General features: G+C 47.2%; 1 protein-coding gene across 2 annotated transcripts in view; it reads right to left on the minus strand.

Annotated features, from left to right (window-relative positions):
• Positions 1-5,540: 5,540 nt before the first annotated feature.
• The window catches only part of C8A (complement C8 alpha chain), a 68,225-nt gene continuing 57,394 nt past the window's right edge, over positions 5,541-16,371 (minus strand). For both annotated transcript variants that reach the window (XM_088022980.1, XM_028106875.2), the window contains exons 8-11: positions 15,575-15,706; positions 13,880-14,037; positions 9,612-9,834; positions 5,541-5,692 (exon numbers count right to left, since the gene is read on the minus strand). In XM_088022980.1, the coding sequence (XP_087879106.1) occupies positions 5,541-5,692; positions 9,612-9,834; positions 13,880-14,037; positions 15,575-15,706 (665 nt within the window). The remainder of the gene's footprint in view (positions 5,693-9,611; positions 9,835-13,879; positions 14,038-15,574; positions 15,707-16,371) is intronic.

The raw sequence follows: 16,371 nt of genomic DNA on the forward strand, positions 1-16,371 counted from the left end.
CTTCCCGCCAAGCGGGGAGCCCGATGCGGGGCTCCATCCCAGGACCCTGGGATCATGACCTGAGCTGAAGGCAGTCGCTTAACCGACTGAGCCACCTAGGTGCCCCCAGCTTTGTGGTTTTTTGCAAGCGCCATACCCAGCTGTGCCTTCATTTCTTCATCTGTAAGGTGGGGATGGTTACAGTAGCAGCCTCCTGGGGTTTGGGGGGCACACCATAGCTGTATCACTGACGTTTCTGGGGATTCTCAAAACATCAACAAGAGCAGTGATTTGTTGGTTTGTTTTTTAAAAGTCAGTTAAGACTACTTTAAAAATATTTCAGTGCTGAACCCACTATAACCACGAGAACAAGAAAGACATAAAATAGCTTAGCTCCTAGGAGATGTCTTCATAAAGGACATGGAAGGCTTTTATATTCCAAGCTCTGGGTCATTAAGGGAAAATGTAACAGCATAATAACTAATATTTGCAGAGGGCATTACCAGCTACAAAGAACTTTCACATACCTAATCCAGCTTAATCCTCTCAATGGCTACAAGAGGAAGGATTTATTATCTGCCTTTGACAGGTGGTAAGAAGGCACCTCGGAGACACTGGGCCTTTTGCCCAAGACCACACAGCTGGAAAGGGGCAGCACTGCCTTAGTCCCAGGGCTGCACCCCAGTTTCCTGCTACAGCAGACGCAGATCCAGCAGCATCACACAGCAGGTGCCTGCCTGCCTGCCCACCTGCATAGAAGAGACAGAGAGATGCCCCCGTTCTGGCATCCCTGCAGCGGGGAAGCAGAGCTCTTTCAAGGGCTTGCAGGCAGACGGATAGAGGTAGAAGACCCAAGGCCACCACCTCCTTCATGAGTGGTCTTGATCAAGTCAATGGTCCTCTCTGTGCCTTCGTGTCCTCATCAGAATATGGGGCTAATTGTTCTAGTGGCACAGTGTGAGGATCGAATGACATGACATATGCCAAGGGACTGGGACTGCTGTCACCCCAAGTGCCTGACGCATGGCCACTTCTCGACTGCCTTTCCACTCTTGGGTGCTACACGAACCAACCCTGTCTACCATCTGCCTCTTCTCGCCCTGCCTAGCGTCTGTCTCTTTCAGGGCATGTAGATTGCATTTTACATTTTACAGAAAGCAAAAGGGGAAGAGACAGGCATCGCATTTGCAGTGGGAAATTCTTGGAGGATTGTCAAAGAGAGGCAAGTGGCTGGTCTGACCTTCACCTCTGTGCAGGAACTGCCCCAGAGCCTGGGCACTGTCATTATCCGCGGCGGCACCCACCAGTTATCTCACGTCTCCACCTTGCAACCCCAGGTGTTCCTTCATCCATCACTGGCCCTCGTCCGGTCTCCACTCCTCCTCCCCCCACCCCACCCCGCCACCGCCTCCTGCCTGATGGTCCTCCTTGTTAATAAGCCAGTTTGTTCGTATCCTGAAAAGTATCTGATTCTGGCCCCTTTTATCCGAAACACCATCCATCCATCAACCGCTTGCTCTACATGCTTGGTTAGGAAAATGGGAATGGGGGAGGGAGATAAGTAATAGATAAAACTTCTTAGCTGCTATCTCTAAAGAAATAGAATGGATAAATAGATCCATCAGACATGTATCACGCCACTGGACAGCGAAGTCCATTTGTTACAAACTGGTTAGGCAGGAGGATTTATCTCACATTTTAAGCTGCTAATATAGAAGGGAAACCGTTTTCTTTCTCTCTCCCAGGGGAGGAGGGGGGAAACCCCAAGGCCACTAATGCAGACTTTTTAACTTGATTTGATGGGCTTTCCTTTATGAAGGTGGAAAAGGTGGTCTCTCCCTCTCAAGTTTACATAGCCTATTGGAAGGGTGTGGGCTTTCCTCTGATGCTCCAGGAAGGTTGCAGGATCTGGAAGTCCTGTGAAAATATGGTTCTCGCTCACGAATTCCTGACCCTACATGCTAAGGTCATGACACTTTGGCATCGGATCCTAGAGAACCTTGTGAGTCCAGTTAAAAATGCTTGGGCTTTCTAACAATGGCTGTGGGGTGTTGAACCACCAGGAGCGCCTGAGGTGAGCAAGGAAGTGGCATCTACAGAAATTTTCCCCAGGACCAAGCACCAGCTGCCCTCAGAAAAGGCTCAGGGACCAGACCAAAAGTCTGAACTCAGCAGTCTCCAGCGTCAGAAGGACCAGCACCCAAACCAGGGAGCTGAGCAGTGAATTGCCACCCTTATCACACCACCTCGGGGGCTCCCACCATGGTGACTTTGTGCATGCTGCTTCCTCTGTGTTATCCTGCCCCTTCTCCGCCTTTCCTTAATTGTCTAACTCCCACTCGTTTCCTAGACTCCACTCCATCCACTCCTCCTCTGGGCTGTCCTTCGTGCTCCCCCAGGTGGGCGAGCCCCCACAGCCCTCTGGGCTTCCTGCTGGCATGGGACTTCTTGCCATCCCTGGTCCCCGCGTTCTCGCAGGGCCAGAACCACGTCTGAGTCATTTTTCTATCTCTGGCACCTGGCATGGGGCCTGGCACAGGAGCTCCCCGGGGCCTTCGCCCGTTTCCCAAGTGAAGGGGTAGCAGTCCCGATTGCCTTCATGGAAGAGGGGTGTCCTTCCGCTAATCCGCATCACATCCCCTTCCTGTCACGACCCCCAACAGCTGCGTTCTGCCATCTCTCATTTCTGCGGTGTGGTTTTTGAAGCCTACCCTTTCTCTCTGTCCATTTTCTTCACCTGAAAGGCATATATAGTTCAGAAGAGATTCATTGAGTGAACCCTTTAGATCTTCCTCCATCTCAAGGAAGCAAAAAAGCAAAAAAAGCCTCTCCTTATTGCTTTCCATTCTGTCGTTAATTTACTTTCCGAAGACACCTCGTCAAGCTGAAGATGATATCTTTAAGCCGTGTTTTTACATCCACTACCTATAAAGCCTTAGATTATAGGTCTCCTGAAAGGACCTGAGGGAGAATACATTTGACGAGCTTTATGCCCTTTGCTTGGCAAGAGCCAGGCGTTCTTGAAGAAGGAAAGGCGCTGATCTGGGGAAGGGTTGCTGCTTCTGAAACTGCCCCTGCCACTGTACTGTGATTTCTGAAACTGCTGGGGAGGCAGCGGGGGGGCGGTGTCCTCGGGGGAGCTGGGGCAGACGCTGGCCTTGGTTCCCTGGCTCCAGCGACAGGAAGACAACGCATGGCTCAGCTGGTGGTTTGGGCTCACAGGTGATCCGGGCACTTGCTTAACCCCAACGTTCTCACCTCCCGCCTAGAGGACTAGATTCACCCCTAAAGGAGCTTCCTTGCCTCTCCCCTGCAGCCCACACGCCATCCTGCATGTCCCTGCACCGGTAGCCAGCATAGAGCGAAGGCGGGGAGCCTGGGCTTGATGGACTGCGTTCAAACCCTGGCCGACCGTGAGGCTCCACCTTGCCAAGGCTCAGTGTCCTTAGCAGTGACGTGGGACTCATAAAGCGAACCTGAAGAGGTCCTTGATAAGGCTGAATGAGATAGCACAGGTAAACCCTACTGTGGCTGCCCTTTTGTTTTGCTACACACCTGTTCCCATGAACCCGTGATGACTCCCCTCACTCAAGGGTTCTCAGCCTTGGCTGCCGCCTTCCTTCTTGTTTTATTGAAGTATAGTTGATAACAGCTTTAAAACTCCTGCTGTCTGGCTCGTACCTCCAGACATTTGGATTTCATGGGTCTGGGGTGCAGCCTCTGGACGTCAAGGTTTTCAAAACCCTCCGACCGATTCTACTCTGCAACTGAGTTTGAGAATTACGACTTTCATGAAGACCAAGCTAGAATGTCCTCTCTAAATTGTGCACTCGGCCTCCATCAGTTACTAGCATGTAACTCTTGCTCTCTAGTAAATAATGAATGGAAATTAATTACTAAGGTAATTAACTTTAAAAGGAAAAAGCAAATAAATGACAGGTTGAAAAGCAGTAAAGAAGTCTTCTTTCAGATGGAAGATCTAATGAGTTCAGAAATGAAACTTCCAAACTATAAGTTTTAATTAATAATAGTAACAGTAATAATAAGGGTGATGCTAATAATTCCATGTGCAATAGGCACTGTGCTGTTTTATATGACATATTTACTTTCACCTTCTTCCCCACTCCCCATTCCCAACACGTTCACCTGCACGTGCCCCCAAGGTTCTTTCTCACCTTCAAATCCGTTACATACTGAATTTCTGTCTTAAAGGCTTCCTCCCTCTTTGCCTAGTTTATGATCCTTCAAGGTCTGGGTCAAGCCCCATTCCATATATAAAATACACACACACAAGGTAAGGTAAATCTCTCTCCCACCTGGTCTCCTTTGGCACTTACTTTGGCATTAACTCAGCAATTAATTCCCTGAGTCCCTAAAACCCCTTCTAATTGTTTCATGTATATATGTCTTTGATTACCGTAAAAAGATTGAGGATTCTGGAAAGATAGGGAACACCAATATATATCAATCAACAGATTTTTTTTTTTGTCCCTGTGGAAATGCAAATTTCACCACCAAGGAACCACCAACCTCTAAGAGAAACTTAGAAGTAAACAGAAAAGTCAGTGCAACACAATACATTCTCTGTTTGAGGCATGACCGGAGTGCTATGGGGATACTGAGGCAGGCTGGTGTGATTGGCTCTCCCACAGGTGGCAGGGAAGGTACACTGGTCAGCATTGGTTGGCCCCTCCAGATCCATGCTCCAGTCTGGAGAGCTGACCAATCCGGACCACATGTTTGAACTGACTCTTGAGTTCGGTCCCTCACTTCATCCAAGGATGCTTGTTAGGTCCCTCCCGGTTCCAGGCACAGCACGGGCCTCTTCAGATACAGTGCTGAACCAAACAAAACTGATCTCTCACGATTACCGTCTCAGGGGAGACAGGTCATAGATAGTCACAGGACATATGGCAGCAAATATAGAATTATCAACTGTGAAAAATGCGACAAAGGAAAAGGATAGTGTGCCGTGAGATGGTAACTGGGGGAAATGTGTTATTTGTGGTAAGAACTTAACCAAGGGAGATTAAGTGAGGGAATAAAGGAAAACACTGTTGAATCCAGGTGAAGGAAAATTGAAGGAACTCAAGTCAGTCTTCATTTTTTTCTCATTATTTCAGTGTGTCTGCTTATTCTACCAGCTAGTAATGGTTCTGTGAATGAACAAATATTGTACTCAGAGAACTGAAATAATTCTCATCATACTTTGTTTTATTGGCCGTTGACTGTTTCAACAGCATTTGCTTGCCTCATACCTCTAACGTCCTATAAATCCCTCTACGGCATGGATTGAGATTTCTCTCTTGGTTTTTGGATGATCTGAGGTGCTGTAAGCAGGACCGAGCCCCTAGTTAACGCCCTGCACCCAGTTGTTGAACAAAGTCTAGAATAATAGGACAGTTAGTTTGTTGTAGATGGCACGGGCTGGTCCTGGGCCCAGGAGTTGGCAGGACAGAGAAAAAGTCCATGTCGATTTCTGTTTTCCCTCAGCTGAAAGAAGTCTTTATCCAGTGGTCGGTGCAGGGGGTGACATCCATGGCATCGGTGCCCAGAGGCTGTCAGCAAGCCCGGGTCTGCGCTTTAGACCCTGGACACGAGGCACCTCCGTTCTGGGGTGCGGGGTTATTGCACTCTCTCCTCCTCTCCTGGGTGCCTGCTCTGCAAGCAGACCAGGAGCTCCAGCAGCTCCAGCGACCATCTGCCTTGGCTCCTGCACAGATAATTTCCCAAGGGAGGAGAAGGTTAGCATACAAGAAGCAGCTCAGACTAGCAGGAGGGAAGCCCATCCCATTGCCCTGGTGTGGTCCACAATCTCTCCTTGGGGAAATGCCTGGTGTAGCCAACCAAGACCTCTGTGCTTGCCGCCTTGCTCTTAATTTGAAACTCTGGATGGAGTGAGAAGAGGCCACTGAGAGCCCATCTCATGAAACTGGAATGTGCAGTTCCATGGAAGAGAGATAGCAGCGTAAGGCCGGAAGGCACGCTCCTCTGGAAGAATGACACAGCCACTGGAGGGTGTGAAGAGCAGGGAGCACGACCCAGCCAGGGATTCACAGACAAGGGCCAGCCTGACAGCCTTGTAGAGAGGCTTGCTGGGCTTTTGTGAGGGTTTGCAAATCAGACCCCCTCCGACTCTGACGGTGGGGCCACAGTGAGTGACAGAGTCTCTGCACAGAGCATGAGAACATAGGCACTGATCGTGGGTTGCTTCTGGAAAGCCAACTCATGCAGCCCCCTGGCCTGGGGCTGCTGCCTCCTACTGGCTCTGTGCCTTGGGGCCGACCCTCTCTCAGCCTGAGTTTTCACCTCTGTAAATGAAATGGCTGGACTAATCTGGTGGGGTTTTTCCATCATTTTTTATCATTGTTTTTTTCCCCCTTAAATGAAATTTTATACGAGCCTCAGTATGGCAGCCAGATGAAAGTCAGGCTGTTTGGGCGCCTGGGTGGCTCAGTTGGTTAAGCGACTGCCTTTGGCTCAGGTCATGATCCTGGAGTCCCAGGATCAAGTCCCGCATCGGGCTCCCTGCTCAGCAGGGAGTCTGCTTCTCCCTCTGACCCTCTTCCCTCTCGTGCTCTCTGTCTCTCATTCTCTCTCTCTCAAATAAATAAATAAAATCTTTGGGAAAAAAAAAAAGAAAGGCTGTTTTATTTGAAGCTAGGGTGTCTGTCAGGTTTGCCCTGCTCCCCTGGGGCAGCTCCTAAGACCACAGGTTTCTTCAGATCCCAGTGTGAATATCACTGGATTAGATTATCTTCAGGTCCCTTCGAGCTCTGTAATTATACTCCCTGGTGAGACAGCCACAGCGGGCTTCTCTGTCTCTCTTTTTCTCACTTCCATGGCTTGGTCCCCATAGGCAAAGGTTTGCAGGGAAAATCCTTAGGGATCAATGTCAGTGGGTCTCCATGGTAGCTGACTGCCCAGTCTTAGATTTCCTTTCCAAATTAATCTTTGTCAGGCTGAACTTCAGTCTGATGTCCCCAAGGCTACCTGATGTCCACATGGTGCTTGTAACAAGGTTAATGGAATACCTGTGTGCTGCCTGCAATTGACTGATGTAATCTTGCAAGAGAAATGGGCTGTGAGGAGGAGGACCCATCCTCTGTGCCCTGCCACCACCCCCAGATCCTTGGCATCATGTTCCCCTTCCGCAGGGCCCATTGTTATGTACATCTGACTCAGCATGGCTGTAACTGAACCTAGCATTGGACCATTGAAGGGCATAACTAGGCAACCCACACTCCCTATTCCTTTCTACCTCTGTGGTTTTGTCCAGGGATCCAAGGGATCCAAGCAAGTCACTGGTACTGTGGGCCCATGCCATAAGTGTAATTAGTAAGGCAGGGCTCTTTAAGTCAGGTTGGCTGATAAGCATGGACTGGGACATACCTTCCCTTCCCACTCCCCAAAATTATAGTCAATGCAATCATCTCAGACTCTCTGCCCTCATTTCTGAAATTTCCTGACTCTTAGGATGTACATCAGTAGAATGTAAGTTAAGAGCTTGGGTCCTAGCATAGCTCCAAACCCCTGGGTCCAAATCCTGGCTCTGACACTCCCCAGCTGGATGACTTTGAGCAAAGGTGTGTCACCTTCCTCCTATCCCAGTTCCTCATCTGTGATTTGGGGCTAGTAACAGTACTTACAACATTCTTGGGGGAAGAGATGAGTTCATGCCCAGGGAGTGTTGAGATAGTGCCTGGCACAGAACAAGCGTTAGCTATTCTTTCTGTTCAATGACCTTTGGTCCCTTTGGAAAAGCTGCCCGGTTGATGAGGTGAACGAGGGCTGAAACCCAGTCTACACTCTGCTCGAAAGTCAAGAAAACCTAGAGCCCAGGAGCTGGTCTGTATCAGCCCGGAGAAGTTTCTTTGTTTCTCCCTGTTTACCCACCCATCAGGCAGTGTCTTTTTTCAGTTTCCATGAGGAAACTGTGCCAAATCTTTGACCTAGTAATGAGTCTACTTGTTTTTTATTCTCTGCATCCTTCTTCATAAGGACCCTGGGATTCACTCACCATCTTGGCTCACCCCTCTCAGAATTCCTCCTACAGGATACAAGACAGCTTGTCGGGATTTAATTTGCACTCCCTTCAGCCAGCAAAGGAGGGATTTAGATGAGGCACCAAACCAAGATTGACCCTCCACCCGCAGAGCAATCTCTTCCTCTTACGTGTTATAATAGAGCCTGCCATGTGTGTTAGCTCGGGTCACATCAACACAACCTCTGAGGAAGGTACTGATCCTGTCCCTATTTTTCAGGGGCTTCTCGGATGAAAATTGGCAACACTGGTATTCAGAGGCCTGTCTGCCACCAGAGCTCTGCCATCTTGCTTCCCGTCGAGAACTACTCCCCCAGTGAGGAAATTATAACCTGCCATCGGCTCATTTTCAAGCCAGGCTCCCACCCCATCTACCATGGGCATCCACAGTTCGTTTTATGGACCTGAGAGTAGTACCTTAGATATACCTATCCAGACTTCCTTTTTTTTTCCTTTACATTATGTCCTTTGCGCTGGCCAGTTGAGACCGATTTATACGTTGATTCGGCAGCCCATGTGTTTTTGCCGTCGTTCCACGTACAATATAAGCTTTGTATGGGCAGAAAACTGAAATCACAAGGATTTGGGCTAAATTCTTGGGCTAGAGATTCTTGAAGCTCGGAGGAAACTTAAATGAGTGAGATGAGCCCCAGAAAAAAAGAAATAGCTCACCAGCGTCTCACAGGAAGTTAGTGAAGTAGTTGGGACTCAGGTCCAGGTCCTCGGACTTTTTCATCTGTGAGGGATATGGATTTCTAATCCTTGTTTGAGAGCCTTCTTCCCTGGGACCAGTCAGTTCATGCTGTACCACGATACACTGAAACCTGACTTGCCCCAGCCCTTTTGAGTTTTGGCCATAGCTCCTTGCACTGTAATGCCACCTATTTAACTCTTGTCATGAGCTGAACTGTGTGCCCCCAAAGATATGTTCAAGGCCAAACTCCCATCACCTCCAAATGTGACCTTGTTTGGAAATAGGGTCTTTGCAGTCTATATCGTATTAAAATGAGGTCCTGATGGATTAGGGTGGGTCCTAATCCAACGACTAGCTTTCTTATAAGAAGAGAAAACAGAGACGTATGGTGGGGAACACCATGTGAAAATAGACAGAGATTGGAATGACAGACACATCTACATACAAGCCAAGGAATGCCAGGGATCACCAACAACCACCAGAAGCTAGGAGAGAGGCATAGAACAGGTCTACCTTCAGAGCCTCCAGAAGAAACCAGCCTGGCCAATACACCTGAATTTTGGACTTCTAACTTACAGAAGTGTCAGACAATACATTTGTGTTGCTTTAAGCCACCCAACTTGCGGTAATTTGTTTTGGTAACCCTAGGAAACTAACATATCCCTCCAGAAATGAATCCTACTGTCCATACTTACCTTGGCAAACAACAGACCTCATCTGAGAGAGGGTCTTGATAGCAGGGAGAAAGCAGAAGAACCATTAAAGTGGGGAGAGGGCGTCAGCCATAAAGCAAGAGGTCACAGGAAAAAGAGGCGGGGAGCCCAAAGGTCTTTCTGTGCTGGCCCCTCTAAGGGGGGCCAGGCTTGCAACTGAGTAAGGATGCATGGGCTTTACCGTCTTGCTCCATTTGCTCACAGGCAAGGCCCTTGCGACCCAGGGGGCACTGACACCTGCAGCTGGTGCCCTCGAGGATGGGCTCCCCATTGTTGAAGCAGGGCCCACAGCGGCAGGCATTGAATTCCGACAGGTACTGGTCCAAGGCCCGGTGCAGGTTCCGGCGTTTGGTCTCCAGGGGCCCCAGGGTCGTATGCCTCAACACCTCATGGATGGGCTGCATCTGTGGGTGCAGAAAGAACAGAGAGCCCCTCCCTGGGCCTCCAGCTTCCTAGAGTCCAAGAAGTGGCCATCAAGCCTCTGGAAGGCCTGCTACATGCCAGGCACAGAACTAGACACTCAACTCTACCCCATTCCATCAGATCCTCACCACCATTCAACTCCTGAGTGGCTACTCACCACCACTCAACTCCGGAGACTGCGAGTGTTTGAGTGACTCAGTCAGGATCACATAATTAAGTGAAAGAGCCACCCTGTACATGGGCCTGCTTAGCTCTGAAAACTGTGGTCCTCCAATCCCAGAGGAAGAGAGCTCAGTAGCAATCTATGTCAACTCATCGGCCCCCCTCCAGCACTTTTAGTAGGCAGGAAGAGGGTAAAGTATTATGGGTATTTATGTGTGGGTTTTTTTGGGGTTTTTTTTTTTTTTTTGATCGCTAATCTTCCATGCAGGAATTATTAAAGACCTTACAGGTAGTTGTGTTGGCAGGTCTTGAACACTCCTATTGGTATCAGTGTGGAGAGGTTGGGGGGGGTCATTTGCATTTGAGGCCACCGCCCATTCCAGGAATGACTATAACCCAGGGTTTCCCAACCTCAGCACGACTGCATTTCCAGCTGGAGAATTTTGTTGGTAGGGGAGGGCAGTCCTGTGCATTGTAGGATGTTTAGAAGTATCTCTGGCCTCTACCCACTAGATGCTGATAATAACTTCTGGTTGTGAAAACCGAAACTGTCTCCTGACATTGCCACATGTCCCCTGGGGGGGCGAAATCGATCCTTGGTTGGGAAATAGTAGACGTGGTAGAGAGCATTGAATCTGGGACCAGAAAATCTGGCTTCGGATCTCAGCCCCACTAGTTCCAGCTATGCGATCTGTCAGGTTAGACGCGGAGCCTGCCTTCCTCGTCTCTAAAATGAGATCCTCTGACCTTACTGTGAGGATGAAAGCTGATAGATGGGAGAGGCCTATCACACAGTAGCAGTTCGGTAAATGCTGCTCCCGTCCTGGTTCTGTGGTCTTTCCTGTCTGTCTCTAAACCTCAGCCTCATTTTCTATAAGATGGGAATAATAACCTACTTCCTAGAATTCTTATGAGGATCTAAAGAAGTAATGAAAGAGAGATACCATTGCAGAAGGGAAGAACAATATAAAGTAAAGCACCATTTTTATTAGTGAGATGTGATGATGGGGGATAAAGCCGAAATTCTTCAAATTGCATGTACATATGGTTGTGGTTGGCATGCTTTTAACACTATATATTTTAACACAGTCATACAATGAAAGCTCCTTCACAGATGTCCCGTTTTATAGAACAGGAACCCGAAGCCCTGAGATGGGAGTGATTTGCCAAGGTCACAGGGCAATTCAGAGATAGGACTGAGCCTCACTTCTCCAGAATCATAAGTCAATAGAGGGCACTCACAGTAGCCTTGAGTGGGTTCCTGGAAATGTGTACAGAAAGACCCGTGACAGACAGACCTTGGCTTGTGGTCACAGGTTGCAACGGAGGTCACCAGCCTGGTCATTTCAGGACTGGCTGGGCTGCCAGCCGAGGGCAGATGACCACTTACTGGAAGTTCAGAAAATTTGGACCCATTATTAGGAAGTCAGTGCAGGATGCGCTGCCCTGTGACCCTAGTTAAAGATGACTCTTAATTCCAGGGAAGGTCGGGACCATTGGGCAACTTCCCTGTGACCTTCCAGTGGGGCTCAGCACTCAGTGCCCTGCCTCTCACTCCTCACACCCAGAATCCACAGCAAGTGGAAAGGGAGCATTCCTTTAGAAGGGCAGGTAGGGACTTAAAGGAGGGAGGAGGGCTGGAGAAAAACATCTTAGAGCTTGAAAAGATATTGGCCATGGTTTTGTTCCCATTTTATAGATAAGAAAACAGATTCAGAGAAGGCAAGTGGTATGATATTAGCAACATGATATAACCTAACATATAATATATAACATAGCACAGCATCAGAACATAACATGATTCCTATATTCACTCTAAGTACCTGTCATAAATCAGCACTGCTAAGCTATGGGGACATGCAAGTGAGTAAGACATGGTCTCCACTCTGAGCATCAGGTTCCTAATAACCCCCTGGCTGGACTCCTTGCCCATTGTCTGTCTGTCTCTCTCTCCCCAGCCCTTCAATTCATTCTTCATATATCTGTAAGCATCCTCTTTTTAAAACACAGCTCTAACTGTGTTACCTTCCTGCTGTGTAACCTGCCAGCACCTTAATGCATCAAATCCAAACCTCTCAGGGGGAAGCCTGTGATGTGAAGAGATCATGGGTGTTAGAATCTATCAGACAGAGCTCAAGTTGGGCTCTGCCATTTACCAGCTATGGTATTTGGCCAGCTTACTTAGTTTCCATCAACCTGTTTCTTCAACTGACGTTCACTAAGTACCCACTACTCTCTCCCTAACCTTATGAAGTAACATTTTATTATCCCCATGTTATAGACCAGGAAACTAGGGCTCAGAAAATAAAGTAACTTATCCAAGGTTATACACTGAAAAGGTGGCGAGCCATGATCCAAATTATATCTTTCTCACCCCAAATGTAAGCTCTCTTTCCCCAAAGACAGTATTTGGTCTTCTCCAAATCATTAATATCAGACTTCCCCTTGGAAGCTTTGCTCAAGGCAAACACAAAGTTCACCTCTTGCCCATGAAAGTTTATATATTGCCCCTGATATCAATTTTACACTTTTTGCCCAAATGACTAATAGCTTGATGATAGCAATTTTCAGGCCCTATGTGAATTACAGGTGCATGAAAATGGTCCCTTACTTATTGGAGAAGAAATGTAATCAGGGTTAATCCATCTGACCTCTTTCTTCATAGAGAGCAGGGTATTATAATAGACTTTTGGGTTCAACTGGTTGGTATATATTTTAAGAAGAGGAATGTATGCACACCTGGGACTTTAAGTATATGTAGAAAATGGACAAGAGTCAAGAGAAAATGGGCAGGAAAACAATATTTTATTTAAAAGCCCAAAATACAGTTCTTTCCTAAATGGACTACTGTTGCCTATGAATAGAAATAGTTAGACAACTGGTAGAGCAATCCATTTCCTTTGCACTTTGAGTATGATCTTACTGCCTTTGTGAGGTTAGGGATTTAAGGCAGGGTTTCTCAACTTCAGCAGTATTGACGTTTGGGGTCAGACATTTCTTTGTTGTGGGGGCTGTCCTGTGTGTTGGGAGATGTTTAGCAGCATCCCTGGTCTCTACTCAGTAGATGCCAATAGCACCTTCCTAGCTGTGACAACCAAAAACGTCTCCAGATGCTGCCAGATTTCCCCTGGGGAGCAAAGTACCTGCCCCCCCTCCCCCCAAGGTTGAGAACCATGGCTTCAAGGAAGGTGCTAGGGTAGAGGGAAGTGAGAACTGGTTATGAAGTCTGAAGGTCTGAAATCCAGGCAGCTACGTATGAGCTCTGTGACTGTAAATGGCTCACTGGTGACTTGGAGCCTCAGGTCCCTAATCTTTTCCATGGTGAGACTCACGTCTGGACCAGAGGTTCATTATGATGAGGGGCTGGGATCCCTTAGAGCAGAGGCAGATGGCCTTTGAGCTAAGAATGGTTATTATGTCTGTAAAAGTTTGTAAAAAAGAAGGAGGAGAATTTGTTGGACAGAGGATTTATGTGGCCCACAAAGCCAAAAATATTTACCATCCACTCCTTTACAGAAAATGTTTGCCAACCCCCACTTCAACAAATGTGATTTTAAAGTCTTTTCTGTCTAAATGCAAGTTCCTGTTTTTTTAATATGGCCTAATGCTGAAGAAATTCTGGGACTACTCGTGTAAAACTAGACTCTGCTCAGATAGTAAGCTTCTGCTCCCAGTGGTCCTATGGCCTGGGTTTAAAGTCACGCACTCCCTACAGTCAGGCGTGGGGAAGGCCACCAGATCAGTGTGCCGTTACATTTAATCTTGTTCTTTGATGGGCTCATAATAAGAAATATGAAATGATCTGGTCTGCTTCACTTTCATTCCTCATGGACGTAGAGTTTCTTCAAGTGCGAAAAGACTTACCTCAAAATCAATAACAACAGGATTATACTTTAATGACCTCCCCCAGGAACGATATGTAATGGTGCTCCTGTTTTGAGACAAGCTGCCGCCCCAGCCCGAACTGCCACCTCGAACCCGAGAAATAAGGTCTTCCACGGCCATGGCCCGCATGTCGCTTTCTGCCATCAAGAGGATAACTGCATTAGTTCATTTTCCAAAAAGCCAAAGGACTGGTTGGCAAGCCCAACCAGTGAGACCTGGGACAGAGTTCATGTGCTCCCCTTAGAGCTGTCTCCCATGCTTCTACCTTGCTCAGTTAACTCTTAGGACAAAGCAGAAGAGAAGGACCAGAGCCTAGAAATAGATCCATCCTCCAAATTAGAGCAGACCCGGGGAGGACAGCCCAGCCCACACCCGCATGGCAGAGGGAGAGGATGGGCAAGTAGATAAGGATTCATTCATGATGCATTTATTCATTCATATGCCCCGTGCCTGCTACCACCGACTAGGCTTAATTAAATATCACAGGTGCTGTGACAGATGTCTCTATGGGGCTCAGAAAGGGCATGGAGAAAGATCTACAGTACAGGAGGGAGGGTGGTCAGGGTGAAAGGTGAGTTGTCTAGAAAAGTGAATTGTGCAAGACTGTTGAATCACGGGATCTGTACTTCTGAAACAAATAATGCAACATATGTGAAGAAAAAAGAAAAAGAAGAAGATAGCAGGAGGGGAAGAATGAAGGGGAGTAAGTCGGAGGGGGAGACGAACCATGAGAGACGATGGACTCTGAAAAACAAACTGAGGGTTCTAGAGGGGAGGAGGGTGGGGGGATGGGTTAGCCTGGTGATGGGTATTAAAGAGGGCACGTTCTGCGTGGAGCACTGGGTGTTATGCACAAACAATGAATCATGGAACACTACATCAAGAACTAATGATGTAATGTATGGTGACGAACATAACAATAAAAAATAAATAAATAAATAAATAAAATCTACATTGGAAAATCAAAAAAAAAAAGAAAGAAAAGTGAATGAATTTTTGGAAGTAAATGGAGAGAGGAAGGAAGGGCATCACAGAGAAGAAATCATTTGACTTAAGGCCTTGAGGCATGAGTAGCCTAACACAATGGGAGTAACTTGAACCTGTTTCATATCTACCTCATCCACTATACTGTAAACTGTTTCATCATCCCTGCATCCTCTGTGTCTCCCACCTGAAAAAAAATACCCAATACATTTGATGAATGAATGCATGCATGAGCACTCACACTGACTTGTTCAGGAAATGCCACAAAATATCTGTGTACAGTCTTTCTCTAATAATTGTTCTTTGCCCTTAATAACTATATTCTTCTCTCTCAGAAGACTTGTCTCCTCCTTCTGGACTGTAACCCAAGGCGCCTTCATCTCAACAGTCAACTACCCAGGTTCTGTCTACACATTCCTTTCATACCAGTTCTTTCTTAGATCTTTGTCTAGGGCTCAAAATCTAGCAGGGGGCATATTCCAAAATCACGTCTTTCTAAGATGATCTCAGCTCATGGTGAATTCAAAATAGAGCCACAACTAGTCATTGCTTTGGGGTATTTAGCACCTGTGCAGCGTGACCATTGACTGAAATAGAATCAACTGAGGAGGAAAATCACGTTCATGCCCTGAGTGTGTGTCCAAGGAAAAGTCTAGCTTCTCTCTGGGAGACCCTTTACTCAATACTTACCAGAGTCGCCACCTCCAAATCTTTTACAACGTTTCCCTGATAACTTTCCTCCAATTTGTATACTGTCTGAATAGTCAAATTCAATGCCCACAAAACCTCCAAAGCACGACGTGATATCTCTGCTGGTAATACCTGCGACAGGGAAACAGACACACAAAATGCTGAGATGCTTCAAGACAGTGAATAAGGAACAACTCACAGCAGTTGTAGCTAGCTTCAGTTTTGGAATCTAAGAGATCTGGGTTGAGAGCCCAGTCCTTTAACCCAAATTCAGTGTTCTCTTCTGTGTAGTTCCAACTCAAATAATTTTTGAAATGAGAAGGAATGTGTACTGCACATACTAGTTGCTCAAAACTGCTAGCTCCCTTTCTTCTGCACATTCTCCACAGAGCCTCCTTGAGGCAGGGATTCTGCCTCATCCATCTCCGTATACCCCTGTACCTCGCACAGTACCTGGCCTGTGATTGGCACCATTTTCACTCCGCCATTTTGCACACATTACCCCTTCCTCTCTCCACTTTCACCATTGTTCCAAATTCTACTCAAGCTCCAATTCAAATATCATGTCCTTCATGAAGCAGATTTGGATCAGAATACTTCCCTCTTTTTTCAGAGCTACCAATGTGTTTTGTTCAAGCATGAATGATTATATTTGCACATTTCTTTTCTTACCCAGGTCCTCTTTGTACCCCAGAGGGGCCAGAGGGCTGTTAGAAGATGGATAGATCTCCATCGGGAGTCTGCCTGCCTTCTGGCCTCATGATAATTGAGTCCCACATTAGCTGTCCCTATATTTG

The sequence above is a fragment of the Eumetopias jubatus genome, unplaced genomic scaffold (assembly GCF_037043125.1).
Source record: "Eumetopias jubatus isolate StellerSeaLion01/CBP00866 unplaced genomic scaffold, mEumJub1_p1.0 scaffold_4, whole genome shotgun sequence".
In the NCBI taxonomy this organism is placed as follows: domain Eukaryota; kingdom Metazoa; phylum Chordata; class Mammalia; order Carnivora; family Otariidae; genus Eumetopias; species Eumetopias jubatus.